This window comes from Emys orbicularis, chromosome 1 (genome assembly GCF_028017835.1).
Source record: "Emys orbicularis isolate rEmyOrb1 chromosome 1, rEmyOrb1.hap1, whole genome shotgun sequence".
Lineage (NCBI taxonomy): Eukaryota > Metazoa > Chordata > Testudines > Emydidae > Emys > Emys orbicularis.
The window spans coordinates 14,121,048-14,141,377 of record NC_088683.1 but is presented as its reverse complement, the minus strand read 5'-3'; the positions used below and the strand labels follow the sequence as shown (position 1 = coordinate 14,141,377).

General features: G+C 49.8%; 1 protein-coding gene across 1 annotated transcript in view; it reads left to right on the top strand.

Annotated features, from left to right (window-relative positions):
* Positions 1–429: 429 nt before the first annotated feature.
* The window catches only part of ITIH5 (inter-alpha-trypsin inhibitor heavy chain 5), a 64,253-nt gene continuing 44,352 nt past the window's right edge, over positions 430–20,330 (top strand). The window contains exons 1-5 of the mRNA XM_065415248.1: positions 430–549; positions 6,834–6,878; positions 11,993–12,156; positions 15,234–15,341; positions 15,973–16,223. Coding sequence (XP_065271320.1) covers positions 430–549; positions 6,834–6,878; positions 11,993–12,156; positions 15,234–15,341; positions 15,973–16,223 — 688 coding nt within the window. The remainder of the gene's footprint in view (positions 550–6,833; positions 6,879–11,992; positions 12,157–15,233; positions 15,342–15,972; positions 16,224–20,330) is intronic.

Genomic DNA, 20,330 nt, shown 5'->3' with positions numbered 1-20,330 from the left:
CAGTGGCTCCTAAGTACCTATCATGTGCCCTGGGCCGGGGGACTGGAGTAGTTGGAGTAGGGTGAGGTGCAGCACTTCTGACTGCTCAGGGCATCTCCTGGGTGGCGGTGTTGGAGAAGAGCCTGGAGCTACCAGGGCTGGGGGTTGGGGAACTCACCAGTGCATGGCCTATGGAGTCAGACCCAGGGCTTCAGGCGCTTCCTTTACTCTTTGGTAAAGCGATAGCAAGGAATTCCCAGCCCTGGCTGTGAGCCTGGAAAAGGGGCTGGTCCAGAGATGGGGAGGAGGAGGGGAAGCGGGGGAGAGAGACTCCTGTCAGCTTCTCCTGCAGATTCTCCATCCTAGCCTGCTGCAAGGAGCAGCCCCAACACTGAGAGGGCTTTTCTTCCACCTGGGGTCAGGGGGGATCCCCTGGCCGCCCCTTTAACCATGATTTTTCTGCTGTGGCTCTGCTGGGGATTCTCTCTCACCTCTGGGCAGCAGGACTCAGAGCTCCTAGCTAGGTATCTGGAAGAGACGTTGATGGTGGATTCTAACTTCCCCGACCATGTAAGTTTCAAAGCAATGATTATTTTGTAACATCCAGTGTCCTGTGTCTGGTTTATACCAAATGAGTTGCCTGGAGGTTTAATTTAAAGTAATCCACCTGGGAGTCCTTTGAATCTATGTCCACCCAGGGCAATCAGGTGAGAGCAGCTCCCAGCACTTTTGCCAGAAGACCCAGGTGACGAGGCAGATGCTGACTATATTTATAAGAAATATTTTCTTAATTTCTCTCCCATTTGTTATAACAAACAAAGAAAGGTATGTGATTTCTGTGTTGAAATTCTGTTTCCTTCCCTGGGTGTTTTCCAACCTTCCTGCCCTACTGTCTCTAATTTGTCTTGTCTGTTTTGTTATTGATCTAAATATGGATTATAAGAACTGTGGGGCTGGGACCTGGTTCTCTTGTTCACATTCATGAGCATCATGTAGTTCCACAGGCAAATAATAGTGCAGTTAACCCAGCTTTGTTCACTAATGTTCCCATCCCCAAATTGTGCCACATGTGTACATGGCACTGTGTAAAACAGTAAGAAACGGAGAGTAAGACACCAATAGCAACAAATATTTATGCAGTTTCCCCTTCCTTGTATGTTAGAGGTGATGTGGTTAGTTCACACAAAACTACAGGGTGTGTGTTTGTGTCTTTGCTCCCAATTGCCTTAAATCCCCAATGCAAGTCGCCTTTACCACCTCTCATTACCTCAAACGCTTGTCTCCTAAAGCCGCAGGCGTATGCCTTGAGAGACTGGAGCATGTCACACACATCGATTGGACCTATCACACCTCACTGTCAGATCTCCCAGATAGAGAGCACTGGCGAAGGTTAGTTACTGGCTTGGAGAATTTACCAGTGAAGTAGGTGCTGTGGGAAGTGGCGATTAGTGATTCAGTCACTGACACTGAGCCCGTAATGAACATGGTGGTAGGGGGCACTGTGCTGCGGGTGTACCATCTGCCCCTGGATGAGGGAGATAAAGCTGAGGTTCTGGCCGGCTGTGCTAATTAAAGATCCGACCACACAGTGTGCAAGAATAAGGGAGTTAACCCCAGTGTCCTGGCCAAATTCCAAGTTGAGTAATTCCGACAGTTTAGAAGTTGGATGCAGCCCTTTTTTCCTGGAAACTCTTGTGCAGCGTTGCTGCTTGCTGCGGAGTAGTTGCTTTTCTGACCCATGCTAGACGAAGGGATCCCCATGCACCATTAATATTTCAGCTGGTAAAGTGCTTTATGATCCTTTGTGATTAGGGTTACCATATTTCAGCAAGCAAAAAAGAGGACGGGAGGAGCCCCGCCCTAGCCCCGCCCCCGTCCTGCCCTAGCCCCGCCCCTGCCCCTTCCACTCCCTCCCACTTCCCGCCCCCGTCAGAACCCCCAACCCTCCCCCCACTCCTTGTCCCCTGACTGCCCCCTCCTGGGACCCCTGCCCTAACTGCCCCCCAGGACTCCAACCCCTACCTAAGCCTCCCTGCTCCTTGTCCCTTGACTGCCCCTTCCTGAGACCCTCCCCCCATCCTAACTGGCCCCCTAGGACCCTACCCCCTACCTGTCCCCTGACTGCCCCAACCCTTATCCACACCCCCACCCCCAGACAGACCCCGGGGACTCCCACGCCCCATCCAACCACTCCCCACCCCCTGACAGCCCCCCCCAGAACTCCCGACCCATCTAAACCCCTCTGCTCCCTGTCCCCTGACTGCTTCAATCCCTCTCCCCACCCCTGCCCTCTGACAGCCCCGCCCCCAGAACTCCCAACCTCCCCCCCCCGCTCCTTGTCCCCTGACTGCCCCTCCTGGGACCCCTGCTCTTAACTGCCCTCCAGAACCCCACCCCCTACTTAAGCCTCCCTGTTCCTTGTCCCCTAACTGCCCCCTCCTGAGACCCCCCCCACCCTAACTGCCCCCCAGGATCCTACCCCCTACCTGTACCCTGACTGCCCAAAACCTTATCCACACACTCCCCAGAAAGCCCCCCCGAACTCCCGACCCCCCCCCCCCCGCTACCTGTCTCTTGACTGCCCCCTCCAGAACCTCCCTGCCCCTTCTCCGGCCCCCTGGCCCCCTTACCCTGCTGCTCAGAACAGTGTGCCGGGGAGGAGGAGCAGGGGGAGGAGCTCCAGACTGCCGGTGCGAACGGCTGGCTGGTGATCTGCGAATGCAGGGAGGGAGGGAGGGAGTGATCTCAGCTGCAGGGGAGAGGAGGGGGAAGCGGAGGAGGGGCTCTCTCTGGCTGTCGGAGCCCCATGTAAGTGGCACCATCCGGCCGGCCGCCCTGTTAGCCGCGCGCGCTCTGCATGGGGGGGAGTCCGGATATTTACAAATTCCCCCCGGACGCTATTTTTAACTCTAAAAGCCGGACATGTCCGGGGGAATCTGGACGAATGGTAACCCTATTTGTGATGAAAGAGGCTGAGAGGATATGAGCCAGAGAGGATTATGCCGCTGGGTTATGGGGTGGCCTATAGTTACTTTTCTTTTTGTGGGGGAATTTTTTTCATGATTTGTGAGGGACAGTTGCAGATGGGAGGAAGGATGGTCCAGGGTTAGGTTCCCTGGCTTTAATCCCTTGTTCCCCTACAGACTTCCCATGTGGCCCTGGGCAAGTCACTTAGCCTCTGTAAAATGGGACAATAGCACTTCCCTATCTCACAGGGGCATAGTGAGGATCAATACATTAAAGGCTGTGAGGAACTACAGTAATGGGGGCCAGAAAAGTACCATGGACGCATAGAGAAACTTACCTCTGAAAAGTCCCATTAGCAACTGCGATTTGCTTGTGAAATGCCCCAAAGGAGAGATGAGAAGTCAGGCAAAAGTCTCAGAGTGGTGGGTCAGGCTGAATATTGCATCATGTTTTTATTTAGTGAATGATGATGCAAACCACTGAAAACACAGAGTAGGGGAAAGGTGCATTCCCTGCTAGGGAGTTACTCAATTTTGGAGCCAGTTTAAGGGGGTGGGGGTAGATGTTCCCCTGGGTCCACTCTCCTTCCTTTTGCCCTCCTGCAGCCCCCCAGAAATTAATCCCTAAAGCCCTAATCTGGCAAAATCCTAAACACGTGCTGAACTGTGCACTCATGAGTGGTCCATGGGGCTGGCTCTCCAGGGGATAGTTAAGCACGTGCATGGATCTTGGCAGGTTCACGGCCTTCCTAAGTAATGTGGATTTTATCCACAGATGCAGCTTGGAAGATGAATTTTAAAAATTCCTGTGTCTCTGAAGTGAAGCAAATAGGGACATAGTCCGGGTGGGTAAAGTTAATCATTTCCCAGCTTCAGGGCTATTTCTGGGGAGAAACAGACTTTTGTGACCATTTGGAATGATGTCACTTAAGAAAAGGGTAATCAAATCTCATGTTTCAGGGAGTAAACTAATTACTGCAGGAGGGTCGGGGGCTGGAAGATATCCCAGCCCTCATTTCTAGCACAACATTCTCTGTGACCCTCCTTCTGTGAAGTGACCACTGCTTAAAGGCGGAATACTGGAGCAGCTGGTCTGATCCGGTAGGACAAATCTGACATTTTCGATGTCCCTGGATTGATTTTGGTCACGAGAAAGGTTTTTGTCTGGTTCAAAAGTACCTCTTGTTCCCCAGCACATGAAGAGGAAGTGAAAGAAATAGCGGGTGTGACCACGACATAAACACAGGATGCTCTAAGAAAGAAGGAAGGGACTCTATAGCTACTACAGTAAATCAAAGAGTCAGGCTGGCTTCTAACTGTTCAGCTGCTTTCCTGGTTATGTTTTCTCTGTGCTATTCTGGGTAGCTCTGATTTACTTTCACAGCAGGTTAATAGGGAGGAAGTCACCCAAGCACTGCATGTCTTAGATTCTTCTGGCTTGAGGCGGGACATATTGGCTGCATAGGTGGCGTGTAATGGAGGCTGCAGGAGGCTAAGCCTCCCCAAATGTTGTGCCGCTGTGGCGGGGGCTGGGAGAGGCGGTGGAGGATTACTGTACGGGCCCACGGGGCCTGTGCCCAGGGGCCCCGGCCAATTTGGGGCCCCCAGAAAAATCTCTCCCCTGCCGCGGCCCCAGAAAGGAGCGAGCGGGGGTGGGGCCTTGGAGGGAAGAGGCGGAGTGGGGGCAGAACAAGGGCGGGGCCCTGGGTGGAGGCGGGCCATGGGGGCGGGGCCGCAGGGGAAGGGGCGGAATGGGTGGGGTGGTGGCCATGGGGTGGCGCCATGATCCCACCGGGACTGAGAGCTGGACCCTGGCTGGGCTGAAGTCTCAGCCCCCATCCGTGAGCCCGACTGGGCTCTCAGCCCCCCCTCCCTGCCCCAGCCAGGGCCATGAGGAAGAGGGGCTGAGCACTCAGCCCCCCACCCTCCACCCTGCGGGGGCCTGAGAGCAGAGAGTAGGGTGTGGTCTTGGCCGGAAGAGGTGGGGCAGAGGGCGAGCCTCCCCAAGAGGAAGCTTCACTCGCTGCCCATGATTGGCTGTGTGTTATTAGCCTGCTGCCCTGGTCAGAATTTCACCCCAAAACAACATCTCGCCACTTCCATGAAATCACGGGAGTTTTGGCTGAGACTGAATTCCTCTCTTTAGCTACAGGATAGGTTCAGCCTGCCTAGCAGCAATGTGTGCTTCTCCTGCTGATGTCACTCAACCCTGACCTGGAGGGGCTATCTCCTGATAGATCTCTTAGTGATAGTTTAGTCTCCCCAGCCCATTCAATGCTTGGCCCTTCTACTAAGATTGCCAGCAAGGCTATCAGTTAGTATCTATTGCATCAGTGGTGGTTTTTCTGGTATGGGCCAACTGTTCACTAGGTGCTGGAATAATACCACCAGACTCATTCCATGTGTGCAACTCAAAGGTTATTAGATGATAGCGGCTTTGGGTCACTACTAGGATGTGTTGGATTTGAACCAGCTCTTCAGAGATAGAAGTTTTTATCTGACTATCGATAGGAACATAAGGATTGCTCTGCTGTATGAGAACAATGGTCCATCTAGTCCAATATCCTGTTTTTGAAAGTGATTAGTACCAGATACCTCAGAGGTAAGGGCTAGAAATCCTGCAACAGGAAGTTATGGGATAACCTGCATAAATGGAAAGTTTCTTCCTGACCCGCATCCGATAGAGGTTGTCTTATGCCCTGAAGCATGGGGGTTTATATCCCTTCCAAAACTTTCTTCTTGACTTAAGTCTCCTGAGTGCCCCACTTTCCCTATATTACCATTTAGCAAGATGTTGATCAAAGCAGTGGATGAGAAAAGAGTAAAAGTTCTAACACTGGAGACTGTTTCACTTCTCCCCAGTGCTCTTTTTAGCTTTCCAACACGATGTAAACAGACGTAAATTTTTTCTCTTTGGCAAGAAAATCTGTTATGTTAGTGTCAAATAATAAGGGTAAAAAGTGTCATTGCATGCCTTTTCTGTCTGGAGTTTCACCAGCATTTTAATAAACAGAGTGATTTCTTTGCATTAAGGCTATCCTGGTACTAAGTGATTTTGGGACCTGCTTTGAAGAAATCAAGACACAACATCTTCACTGCTATCCTTAAATCAATGGAAAGGGACTGCCATTTTGCTAGTGAAGGATGGATTTTTATGGATTTTTTCTCCCCTTTAGATTCTAATTTGGGACTTACGCAGCATACAACCCAGACAGCCAAGCAGTTGCAGCTGGTGGAGACTGATACAATGGACGCGATTGTGCTGGAGCAGTGGCTGGCTGGCACTTTGTTTCACAATCAGCCTGATGGCTGGTTTTACAAAGCCTCGCTCCATCGCTTACTAGGCAACGGTAGCTTCCCAGTGACGGGTGTTAATGTTGATGAAACTTAGCCATATTGCGGGTTTTCAGGTGATGTACATCAACATAGCTCCATTCAAACTGATGGTGCTATGCCTGCTGAGAACCTGACACTCTATGTGGCTGTAGGCTAGTCAAATAACTGCTCCATGTCTCAGTTTCCCCAGCTGTGATCTGGGTACAATTATAAGCACATAATTACCCATGGTCCTTGCGTGTCAGTACACAGTCCCTCCACCCCCGCACTCCCCACGTGTAACATGCTGCTTTGAAAAGCACTCGGTGACACCTTGCCTGGGAAAACCAAATTCCATTCCACAGCTTTGATCTGTGGGTCTGTTCCAACTTTTTTTTTTATAAGTTTAATCTTAACAAAAGGGTTGCTTAGCCCTGGCTGTGGGAAAACAATTGCACTAACCAATGTCTGGATCGACTCCACTGCATTCTTTTTAAACAACCGACAAATCTTCCTTTCATGAACTTGAAAGGAGCAAGGCACGAGTTACAATATTTACTTAACCCTTTGCAGGTGGCGCGCAGAGTCCCAAGACAAGGCCGATTTCTGCAGAGGCTGGTATGTATCCTGCTGCCTATTTATTTCATTGCATAAAAGCAAGCACTCAGCGTGTACGTATTTGGATGCAAGCATGTGGGCGTGAATAAACTTAGTGGTGGCCTATCCCAGGCTGAGAGCTCTAGAGGGTGCATTCCTGTCATTTATCCACACCGCAGGTATCGCATGAGTAGTGGCAACTGAAGCACTGCCCCATTAATCTTCTGCAACCCGTATCTGTAGAAACAAGGATGAACATTGCTTAGTCTGAGTCCAGCTGGGATCCAGCCTCTCTACTGTGACATCCAGCGAGGTGGTCAATCATTGGTAAATGTGGTGGTGATGTGGCCACTTATCCACTGAACCCGGGAGTAATAAGTCTCACATACTGTAGGCCACTGACTAGCCATCAGATGGTAACAGCTGTCAATCACTATGATCCTCAGCCAGATTTGAGCCAGCAGCATAGAGGTGAATGGGTCTGTATCCCTGGAATGACCTGTTAGAGGGCTTATTCCTTCACCCTCTCACTTCCCTGGTCCTGCTCGCATGAACAGAGAGCAACAATACCCGAAGTCCGAAGGTGCAAACAATTCGATGTTTATTGGGGTGAACTTCCAGCAAGCATGATTCCAGTTTCCTTCCTCAGTGTCCCCCTTCCCAGCTGTGACACCACAGAGCCTTGCCTGTGTCCCTGTTCCCCCCCCTTAGCGAGACATGATTCCAATTCCCCCATCCCCATTCCCTGTTCCCATTTCCCCCTTACTTCCTGATTGACTGCAGACTACATAGTAAAACTTGAGTTCGGCTTAGCTATACCTTAACCAATCATTTTACTGAAATTTAACTAACCAATCCTAACACATTGTAACATAATTATTTAACCAATTATATCCCACCACCTTAATTGGTTTACACCCAACAAAATTAATTATGCAGCAGACAGAAACAATCACAGAACCAGACAGAGATTATATAGACAAACAATAGGGAAGTGGAAACTACAGTGATAGAACAATACAGAAATGAGGATTTCACACCCCAGCTATTGATAAGTGAGTTCTTGCCAGACAGGATGCTATCAAACTTAAGTTTTCTTTAAATCTTTTAGGCTCTTCCCTTTCTCTGGAGGTGATAGATCGGCTCACCTTTCTAACAGCCCCAGATTGCCTTATTTCAGTGTGACTAGTTTGGAATGTGAGGATGTGACCGTTCGCTTCCCAGCTTATGGCTGCCTCTGGTGCTTAGCCAAAGGCCTTACTTAGCCTAAGAACAGGGCCTCAGACTGTCCCAGTAAGAGAAGGCCATTACACCGGCAGACAGTGATTTTGATTCTTTCTTTTATACCTCTATAACTAGCTAAGTGATAAGAATACACCTAAATTTTTAAAGTATAGGCCTTTGCAGACAGGCCTGAATATCTATATCCTAACATGACGCAGTCTTGGTTTTTACTGTTAATAAGAATTAGACACCAGGTCAAGTTGTTTTGATCAAAGCAACCCCCGCCAGTGAAAACGCAGGCGTATATTTACTGCTCTTTTCATACTTCCCAGCACGCGGGGTAAGCAGGAATAAAATCCTCTGTTTGGCAAGAAAAATCTATTCTCTCGCTACAGTGAAATGCCTTGAAAAAACAGCGCCTTACCCTGTGAAATAGCAGCGCTCTCATCCGCTACCTCTAAGTGCCCCCGCGTTTGTTTTGAAAAAGGAATGGTTTTCTTAATGTCTCTTCTCATCTTCCTAAGGGGCTTTAATAACAAGGAGTGGAGAAAACAAAACAGGGAGTGCACACGGACACAGCTGTAGGTCAGAACTTCATGCAGTAAGAAGTTGTGCAAGAACTCTAGGGAATGCATAAGATTTTCAGACAGGAACTTGGGCTAAACGCCAGCCCAGAGCCTAGCCACCTGTTTTGACACTACCTCAGCACCTCTCCACTACTGTTCGCACAAAGAGGAACAAGAGTCAGCAGTTTCTCCTCTCCACCTGGAGGGAGAGAGCTGGGTGCGTGTGTCTGTCTCTCTGTCCGTCTGTTCAGCAGGATAGGGGTTGCCAATTTTGGTTGCACATATTCCTGGATGGTTCATGCCTTGACATAATCTTTAATTCCTGGAGACGCCAGGACAATCCTGGAGGGTTGGCATCTCTATAGCAGGGACCTCTACCATCAGAAGGGGGAAAACCTTGAATGAAGGTTTCCCTTTGCAGTCGACCTGAGTCCTGCGGCTGTTCCAAGTTATAAGTGGTAGCCCTCCGCCCTCAATAGAATTCTAAGGCATTTGAGGCTTCAAATAAATCCAGGTGAAACTCAGAGGTTTTGACTCGGTTTTGCTGCTGCGTTTGGGCACGGTTTTGAAGCTGACCTTCAAAGTGAAAGTCAGGACGGTGGTGTAAACTCAGGAGGTTCGAAACTAGAGAAGATGCTGCACCTTGTGTGGCTCTAAATTATAACCGCTCCCCCCTCTCTTCTTTACTTCCGCTTCTGATTGGCCATCCGATTCCTTATTGGAGTCACTTGCAATCCCAATAATAGCCAGTTAAATATACAGAATATCATGGGCAGCGCGTGACTCCTGCATTTGGGGAGGCTGGGCCTAAGTGTTGTGGCCCCACTCCCTGCTCTGCCCTGAGGCCCGCCCCCTGCGCTGCCTCCATTTGGCCTCCTCTCCCGCAGGCCCCACCCACGCTCCAGCCCCACTCTGCCCCTGACCCAGCTCCCGCTCGGCCCCCTCCCTTGAGGGGCCCCCCACTTGCTGCTCATGCCTCTCTGCTCCCTCCCCCGAGGAGCCCCCCTGCCGGCTACCAGTGCCTCTCCGCCCCCTCCCTCTAGGGGCCCCCTGCTGCTCACGTCTCTCTACCTCTGAGGGGGCGAAGAGGTGTGAGCAGCAGGCGGGGGGGGGGGGGTGTCACGTGGGAAGCTGTGGACAAGCCTGAGAGCCGGCTGGGGGAGCGTCATGGAGGAGAAGCGCAAGAGGTGGGCAGCGGGGGTCCGCAGGGGAAGAAGCAAAGCATGGCAGAGTGAGGGCGGGGTCACGGAGGAAGCATGGGAGCAGGGCCTCGGGGCACGGTGTATGTGGGGTTACGGCCTGGACGCCATTTTGGCGGCGGTATTCCAGGGGAGACTAAGCCTCCCCTGGCCTATTATACCCGCTGCCCATGCAGAACATTGAATGAAAGGACCCACAGAGAACTAGTTGAATTTAGAAATGGGCCTGAACCAAAGCTCCAGATCAGAATTCCCCTCGCCTGGCACTTTAGGGGAATGAGATTCTAAGGCCCTGTCTACATTAGGGAAATTCACATTGCTGTAACTACTTCCGTGCATTTACACCAGAGCAACCCTTAATGCAGATGCCCTGAGCCCCTGCTAAGCAAAGGGTTACACGGATGCAGCATAAGGCAGAACTTTGCCAGACCTGGATTTTTGCAGATGCCCCCTTCCTTTATAATTATCACGTCTGGAGTGTTCCAAAGTCAGCCCAAAATGGAGTGCCTGCTTCTGATGCCTGCACTTCCCCCCTTCTCATATGGACTAGTCTTTTACTCTGAGAAGAGGCCTTTTCATTCTGTGATAATGAGACCATTATCACAGAAAGGGATTGCTCATTGGAAGAATGGCAGAAATGGGACCTACATTTGCTAATCCACTCAGGTGCATCTGTGAGTTTATTTGTGTAATAGCGTTATCTCTTTGGCAGTCTTCCAACGTTGGAGGATCAGCCGTTTACTGATCAAGCCAACATGCCACAGAAATTTTTCTTGTTGGTTACTTAGAGTAGTTACATTAAGCTTAGGTCTTCCAAATACAAAACTTCTTGGATTTATGGGGATACTGCTGTCCAAGTGCGTATGAGCTCAGAGAAGCACTTCGTCCCAGGACTTGCGCATAAAAGTACATTCCCAAGATGCATAATTTGGCAATCAGCTCTCGACTGCTCCAATCCCTACTTCATCCAAGCTGGATGGGGTCCAGAGTGTTCTAAAAAGGATATTTTGCTAGATGAGACTCAGCCGTGTGCATGTTTTCTATTAAGGCTGTTCCAGCTATCATTTGAGAGCTATAGAACAGATCCCTGGCTGGCATAAATCGGCCTATCTCCACTGAGTTTAGTTTAGCTCTGCTGGTTCACTCCCGCTGAGGATCTGGCCCTATACATTTTAAGACTTGGTTGCATGCATCCTTACTTGGCTCCAGTGAGAATTTGGCAGCATAGTGTAATGGCTACTGAGGAGGCCTTACGTAAAATTTCCACACGCTAACAAGGAGATTTGTCTAGGACTGCGGTTGTCAAATCTTTCCCAGACCATGACCCCATGTCATGGCTGGACAAAGTTTTGGGAATCGCCTCCTCTCCGGCCCTAAAGAAAGAGAAGGTGGTTATAACCCTCTGAAACCCATTCATGACCCCCACGTTGAGAACCCATGCTCTAGGACGTGCCCAGATTTCACAAGGACTTTTCATAGCATATGTCTCGGCTCACTCTGTGTAGAGACCTCACACTGGCACTGGGCAGAATGAATGTGGGCTGTGCCCTTGACAGTGCATAGGGAGGTACTGTGCCCTTTGTGTAACCCAGGGGTCGGCAACCTCTGGCACACGGCTCGCCAGGGTAAGCACCCTGGCGGGCTGGGCCAGTTTGTTTACCTGCCACGTCGGCAGGTTCGGCCGATCGTGGCTCCCACTGGCCGCGGTTCGCAGTCCCAGGACAATGGGGGCGGCGGGAAGTGGCGCGGGCCGAGGGATGTGCTGGCTGCGGCTTCCCGCCGCCCCCATTGGCCTGGGATGGCGAACTGCGGCCAGTGGGAGCCGCGATCGGCCGAACCTGCCGATGCGGCAGGTAAACAAACTGGTCCAGCCCGCCAGGGTGCTTACCCTGGCGAGCCACATGCCAGAGGTTGCCGACCCCTGGTGTAACCTTTCCCCACTGATCCGAAGCCCTGATGAACCCCTCCCCCCCCCCGCCTAGGGTTCACAAAGGGGCTCTAACACTCTTCATCTTACAAGCTTTTATGAGGCTGTTTGTTCGCACCTCATATTAAATCCTTGTGTGCCACAAAGAAATGCCACAGGGGCGGGTTGTTTGGCTTTTAACATCGATGGTGCTAATGGGTAACTCTTCTATTCCTACAGGAGACCAGGCCAAGGATGGCTGAGTTCACAGTGAAATCCACAATCATTTCCCGCTACGCCTTCACCACCGTTTCCTGCAACATGGTGAACAGCGGGTCTGAGGCCAAGGAAGGCACCTTTGAGATGCAGATCCCAGCTTCAGCCTTTATCTCCAACTTCACCATGTACGTGGCGCTTTTGCGTCTCCATGAGTTTCCGTCCATTCTTGTCTCGCTGCGGGATGAGAGGGTGTGTGGTGACTTGTCCCCCTCCTCTGGCCCTGCTGGGCTCAGGCTGGGCCATAAGTCCAACAGCATTGGAGGGATGCCGATACCCCAGAAGATCAGGGCTCCACGAATGTATTTGCTTCCCTCATGCTGAAGGCTTGCTGGTAGGTCTGGTTCTGACAAGCATCCCCAAATTAGAACCTCATCTCTGGATCCTGCCAGAGTGAATGGAAATCTCCGGAGAACAGACTTTCTTGGAGCATTTAACGGGGTGGTTTGCCCCATGGCTGGAGAGCTTGGGGCTAAACCAGCCCTAAAGAGAGGATAAGCCACACCTGTCAGGTGCTCCCAGGATAAAAAAAAAAAAGCGGGAAGTTGCAGTACAGGGGGGAAGCCCAGGAAAGTGTTCTGAGGTTTGTAGGAACTGCTGGGTGCAAGGAGGCTCCTGCAGTGCCCTGAGTCAGCAGGGAAAAAAGAAAGCTGAAGAAGCAGGAGAGAGTGGGAGAAAGCTGTCCAGGCAGGGGGGCCTGGGCCAGACCCCTGTCTAAGTAGGGCAGTGGCTGTAAAGGCCAGCTGGGATGATGACTGTGTAAATTTGAGTTTTGTGTTGTTTTGGGTTGATCAAGACACTGAACTGCTTGGGGCCTAGAGCGCCTGTTTTGTATAAGAGAAGTAACTACATGGGACCCCTTGTGGGGATTGTTTGAATCACCTTTGAAATGTGAGTTCTTAAAGGGCCTTGAAGAGGGGGACCAGACAGGGTGCCACAAAATGACCTTTGCCTAGTGGGGCACTTTGGAGGCTGCCTGTGTTACAGGGAGACTTCCAGGTGGGCTCCATACTGCTTGTCCACAGCAGGGTTACCACCCATGGGGTGCTCTATTTGTTGTTCTCTCTGGGACAGAGAGTGACCAGGGCAGGAAAAAACATCTCCTAAAACCCTACCTGGAATAAGCATCTAAGATTACAAATTGTAAGTAATAGCAAGGAAATGCGTTAGATTATCTTTTGTTTTAGCTTGTGAATTTTCCCTGTGCTAAGAGGGAGGTTTATTCCTGTTTTTTGTAACTTTAAAGTTTTGCCTAGAGGGGACTCCTCTGTGTTTTAAATCTTATTACCCTGTAAAATTACCTTCCATTCTGATTTTACAGACGTGCTTCTTTTACTTTTTTCTTTATAATAAAGTTCTGATTTTAAGAACCTGATTGGTTTTTAGTGTCCTAAAATCCCAAGGGTCTGGTCTGTGTTCACCTTGTTTACCTATTTGGTTGGTAGATTATTCTCAAATCTCCCCAGGAAAGGGGGTGAAGGGGTTTGAGGGGATATTTTGGGGAAACAGGAATTCCAAGTGGTCCTTTTCCTGAATCTTTGTCTCAATCACTGGGTGGTGGCAGCAATACTGTCCAAGGACAAGGAATTTGTGCCTTGGGGAAGTTTTTAACCTAAGCTGGTGGAATATAAGCTTAGGGGGTCTTTCATGAGGGTCCCCACATCTGTACCCCAGAGTTCAGAGTGCGTGGGAACCCTGACAGAAGCGTTTCATTAGATCTGTAATTTGAAGCCTTTAAATCATGATCTGAGGACTTCAGTAGCTCAGCCAGAGGTAGGGGTCTATTACAGGAGTGGGTGGGTGAGATTCTGTGGCCTGCGATGTGCAGGAGGTCAAACCAGATGATCATGATGATCCCTTCTGACCTTAGTCATATCAGATTGGTGGGCAGTGATCAATCCAGCAGGGGTTGATTTATCGCGTCTAGTATAGATGCGATAAATCAACTAGTATAGACGAGATAAATCAACCGCTGAGCACTCTTCCGTCGACTCCGGTACTCCACCAGAACGAGGAGCGCAAGCGGAGTTGACGGGAGAGTGTCAGCTGTTGACTTACCGCAGTGAAGACACCGCGGTAAGTAGATCTAAGTACGTTGACTTCAGCTACGCTATTCATGTAGCTGAAGTTGCGTATCTTAGATCGACCCTGTGTGGTAGTGTAGACAAGCCCTATGAGATGGAAGTCTGTTTGCAAGCAATAGCAAAACAGAGATTTATATTCACTGATACAAAGGTAGGATTTGTTGCCATGAATAAAATGCTGGAGGTAGGTGTCCCTTGTAAATAGCTTTGTCCCCTGCTTTCCCTACTGTTGTCCTTTATTCACTTGGAATGACATGCTGAACTGCAGAAAAGGGATGGTAACTGACGTTTGGGGACTACCCAGACGAGTAAGGGGTTCTATCACTGCCTCCTTTGTAACTTTGGGTGCCATTGTGCTATGCTGCTACAGCCTACAAGCATAAAGGTCTCGACCCTGGTTTCCACCACCCTAGTTACTCCTTGCAGGGTGATTTCAGCTACCCCTTCTGGTCTCGAGTCCCCCCCAAATCCATCTCCCTGAGGGCTTAACTACCTGACACTCGGACTTTTCCTCTCTGGTTCGTCACCCCCAAACGAGTGAAATCTGCCCCCAATTATCACTACACTGTGGCACACATACTCCACACAGTTTGCACAGCAGAGACCTGCTGGGGATAAAAATAAACAAAAAGTTTTATTTGATAGAAAAATCATAGATGTGAAGATGAAACAATAAGGCCTGATCTACACAACAGAGTTAGGTCGACATGAGGCAGCTTACATTGACCTGTGTAAGCGTCTACACTACAATGTCCTCCCATTGATTTAACTCGCCCGCTACGCAAACCTAATAACTCTACCTCCCCGAGAGGCATAGTGCTTAGATCGGCATAGTTGGGTTGATGCAGTGTCCATGTAGGCACTGTGTTGCTTACATCTGCTGTTGCTGCCTTTGACAGCTGCAGTCCCTCTGCCCCGGGCTGACAGCTGCTGGGTGGGATTCTCTGAGGCCATAACCTGGTTGGCTTTAGTGGAGTTATGCCCACAGAGCACTTGGCCCTTTAGCCTATGCCCAGCACAAAAACATGCCCAGGCATTGTCAGTGCGCTAGGACGAGCCCCACGTCCGGATTTGCCTCCGTGACTGTGGATCTGTAAGGCTGACGTCTCTTAACCCTACAGGATCATCGGAGACAGGATTTACCACGGGGAAGTCACTGCAAAAGTAAAGAAAACCAGCAATGAGGACAAAGAGAGGGACAATAAACATTCTAGTCCCACAGATGGTGGGTGAGTATCGTTTCCTCTGGCTGTCATTTTGGACAGAATTCTGATGTTACTTCTTTATACCATTAAGAGGTATTTCCTTTCTTCCTACTGCGAGGCCTTTTTATTTCCTTGTGATAGGGCCTGAGATATATCTAGTCTAACATAGGGACTTATACAGCCCCCACTACCATTGGACCTGAACATCTCACAACATCCTTTGGAGGCAGGACTGTGCTGTTATTCCCATTTTACAGATGAGGTACAGAGAGGCTAAGTGACTTGCTGAAGGTCACATAGGAAGTCTGTGACAAAGCAGGGAATTGACATGGGGTCTCATGAGTCCCAGCCTAGTTTTCTAACCACTGGACCACCCTTATTCTCCCTCTCTCTGCTCTGAACTTCATTCCTTTTTTATGCATCTGCCAGACTCCTATCCAAGCTTAGTAATAAGAGCCTTTTAAAATCTCTCCTCCTCTGGAAGCCTGCTGTTTATGTACCCCTGAGTATTTCTGTTGCCTGTCTTTGCATCCTCATTTAACGGGGAACACTAGCTGCTGACACAAGGGACCCAGCCTCAGGAAACCGTTAACTTCAGGGTGTGGCTCATGATGTAAAAACAGCATGTGAAGGTCTCTTTGAATTTCCCTTGCAGGGAGAATGGAATGGAGACTTTCAAAGCCTCTGGCACTATTCCACGCAAGACCCATGCCATCTTCACGCTGCATTATGAAGAGCTCTTGCAAAGGCGCCTGGGAAAGTATGAGTATACTGTCAGCATCCGGCCCCAGCAGCTCGTGGGCAGGTTACGCGTGGAGGTGAACATCCTAGAGAACTCGGGCATCAGTTCTCTGGAGGTGCTGCCGCTCCAAAACAGCAAGCAGAGAGGCATCAAGAAAGTCATAGGTGAATAGAGTGTGTGGCCTACAGCGGTGATTGCGTTGCCTCTTGTGAACTGGGCTGGGCCTGGTTAGTACATGTGTAATGCCGACAGATCCTGGTCGTCGGCAGCCGGGATCGAACCTGGGATCTAATGCGTGAGCCTCGTCTACTGTCTGAGCTAAAAGACACCTTTCTCTTAACCAAGCCTGTAGCAGGCTCATCAATCTTTAGCTGGTCTTGTCACCGCTAGAGGGAGACAGAGTGCCACCCCAAGCAGGCATGGGTTATACATGGATGGGATTAGGTGTGAAAATTCGGGACAATGGGTGGGGGATAATAGGATCCTATATAAGAAAAAGACCCCAAAAATGGGACTGTCCCTATAAAATTGGGACATCTGGTCACTGTAGATGGGATGGAAGATCTCCAGTGAAATCCCAGGCTGCTGATAGTGTTGATTGTTCAGTAGACTACACTCTTCCCTCAGAATCGGCCATAAATCAGTATCCCCGTGTTGCATTAGGTGACACTGAGCTGCGGAGGGAGCCACCTTTTGGTGGAGTCATAAAACTGAGGCCTGGACCGTACACAACCATTGAAGATCATAGGGCACTTCTCACAAGGTAGGGAGCGGTCTGAACCCTGGTGGCCTGGCCATATGCCAGTGTGGGTTTCATATTTCAGTGCCATTTCATTTAGAAACATTATTCTTTACTTCCCCTCTGAGCCACTGTGGTGCAGTGTGGTTGGCACATTCCGCCCCAGAGGTGGCTGCAGTTCAGTGCTAGGTAGCTGCTTTCTGCATTTCGACTCTCTAACTATTTGGCAGTCTCCAGCCCCGATATGGCGGGGATGCAGTATAATAGCAATGACCATTAAGGATTTTCAGGAGCTATAACAGTGGGAATTCAGCCTGCCTTCAGAGGTCCCTGGCTTTTGTGGCTTTAAGCCAGCATATGTGTACGTGCATGTCTAAACGGCTAAAGAAAACTTTGAATCCTATTGAAATTAGGGCCTGATCCAAAGCCCACTAAAGTCAATGGGAGTCTTTCAAATGACTTGGATGGGCTTTGAATCAGGCTTTGAATCAGATGCGACGTTCAGCATCTGAGAAGCCTCCTTCCTGGCTCCGGATCTCCTGGGAACTGCTGAAGTAACTTGTGTTTCCATCCAAGCGGACCAAAGCAGACAGGAAATCCTGCCTTTCAGAACACGGGAAATGTCGGTCTTTTGCCAAAGCAGCAGAGAGCAGGTGCAATGCTGGGGGTCTAGCGTTGCCCTATAGGCTGCTCAGAGCCTATTGTTTTTTTTGCAAATGGGCAGCCTGGACCATAGGATGCTATGACTTTGCCTGGAAGCCACTGCCCGGTAGCAAAAACTCCAGGCTAACATCAAGTGGGAGATGGTCTTGCACTAGGATATAAGCCTGAAGGATCATGGGTCTCAAACCCAGGTCTGGGGATCCCCAGACCACAGCTGCCTCCTGGCGTCTCGCTGGGACCAGCAGGGAGCATGGGCTGGCGGCTCCTTGCTCACAAGAGGCACTGGCCACAAAGCTTCCAATTGGAGGAGATGTCCGGCCTCTCTGATTGGCTCAGACTCACTACTTCAGCCAGAAGGAAGCACGGGAAGTTGTCTGAACAACTAGGTGAATCCCTGGCTGGCTGCTCCGTTGGACCCTTCCTGTTAGCCTGACTCCTAAGCCCTGTTTTGTTCCTAATTCATGCCTTCCTGTCCTGCTCCTGGTTCCTGCTTTCCTGCCTTATTCCAGATCCCTGCTCCTACACCCCACTCTTGGCTACTGATTCTGGCTCTGCCTCTTGGCTTGATGCCTGCCTCTGGCTCTGACCCGTGGCTCAACCCCCACCTTTGTCTCTGTTGCTGACCTGAATCTTGCTCTGACCACTCAGGCTGACCATCTACGTCCCGGTCTGTGACAGTAGGGTCAGCTCCTCAGCAGGTGTAAATCAATATGGCTCCAGTGAATTCCGTGATTTACACTGTGTGAGGATCTGGCCTGAAACGGGTGAATATGGCATAAAACAAAAGTCTCAGTCCTATTCCTATCAAAGCTGAGACCCGAGGATTGGGCCTGAATGCTGCTGTTGCCCAGTGAGTTCAGTGAGCCTCAGATCAGGGTTTGGATCAGGCAGAGCATCTGCAGCCACGGTCGGTAGGGGAAAAGGACAAAGGTTGTCAGTCCCCTTGATTTAGCTTAGCTGAGGTGAGGAAAGGATGTTTCCCCTTGGGGTAGTGGTACATGGTGAGATGCATTTCTGGTGTTACGCTTTCCTCCAGAGCATCTGGCATTGATCAAGGCCAGAGACAGGATAACTGAGCAGACACACCCTTTGTCTGTTCCAGCACGCATGTTCCTGTATTGAAATGATACATGGAAAAACTCAGTATTGGAGCGGCCTATCCAAATGTGACTCTGTGAGCACCAAATGTGACTCTGTGAGCACCAAACGTTCTGTGCAACACAGCAAGGGGTTTAAAACATTTAATAGGAAAGTTGGACCCATCCAGTTCTCTTGTTATAAAAGTCTTCTCTGGCCATTAAAGCCTATGTAAGTGAGATATCACTTTCAATGGCATGACCAGAGGAGGGGACTGGAACTCAGGACTCCTGGATTTTATTCATCCATCTGCTACTCACTCACTTTTGTGGTCTAGATTGTCACCCTTATTCGTGTTGAGCGGTGCCTCACTCCTCCAGTGGCAATATTGAAACCAGTAAGATTACCTCCGGGATGAGATGCGGCTCAGTGTAAAGAGCGGGCAATCTGGCCCTCTCTAAACTTGAGCAAGTCATGTAGGCTCTCTGCTTGGCTGTCCCCATCTGTAAAACAGCTACAATGAGGCCTACAGGATTTCTCGCATAGGTGTTGATTAAAATTTAAAAAGTGCTTTGAGATCCTTGAATGAAAGGCCGAATTAGCAGAATAAATGTGAATGAGAGTAACATTTGCAGAAGCACACAAGTTCCGTTTTCCAAAGTGACTTAGGCTTCCAAGTCATTTAGGTGCTTTCTGAACATTTTGCCCTGAGACACAGGGGTTCCCGATTTATTCTCAGTGATTCAAACTGCCGTAGCTTGCAAATCAAAGAGCAGCTTCTACCTTCCCCCCACCAAATGCTGACCCTGAAGATTTAGCATGGGGTATGAAATCAAGCTGGGTTCCTTCTGGCTCTGTAACCATGACCAGAAATATTTGAACCCCACCAGCAATGTCTGGGTATTGAATGTTTGTGAGTGAAATGCCTACCTGCTGTAGTGATTGGCACTATGAGCACGAACGAAACGAATGAACATTTTCCAGATGGATCTAGCAATCAAAACGTATCTGGCCATCACCCAGTCAGAGATTAACCTCAGACATCTCTGAAGTGCCGAATGCTTCAGGATGCATTCGGAAGAGTCAAATTCCTGTCACCTGGCTAGATGTGCACTGGCTTTGCGGTTCCAGACATAACAAGATTCTCGTGTGTCCATAAAGCACTTAAAGCACGATGCAGATGGGACTTAAAGGCACGCAGAGAAGAGGTGCTCTCTGCTGAGGAAGGACAAGAGTCCCCACTCTCACATTTGTGAAGTAGCACAACAGTCTTTGTTGTTGCAGTGGCAATGGTGAACGTTGTATTTCTGGCTACGGATCTGAGCCACAAAGGTCAGACTCAGCTCCAGACTTCTCCACAATTTGATAGAGGGCCTAGGTTTGGTTTGTTATAAAGGTAGAGGCTGTTTGGGAATTCCGATTAGGTTTCCTCTCTGACTGACAAAGTGAAGCCAGGTCTCGCTAGCATGTTTCCTTTGTAAGCAGGCTCACAGACACACAAACCAGCTGGGTTTATGTTTTTTTCCAAAAGGAAGCCAGAGAGCACATGAGTTTGGGAAAATGATTTCCTGAGCTGGGCAGGTGTCTGCTCCCTTTCTGCCACTGTAACACAGATACAACAGTGCAGCGGAAGCTGAGGCCAGGAATTCCCGCTCTTTCAGATGACCTCAAAACATAGCCACTTTCCACATGACGTCTAAACCCAGAATTCCCTATTCCTTCTGCTGAGGCCCCATCTAATCCACATCTGGCACCCTTCTCTCCCCATGAAGCAGTTTGGTGAGAATGTTTT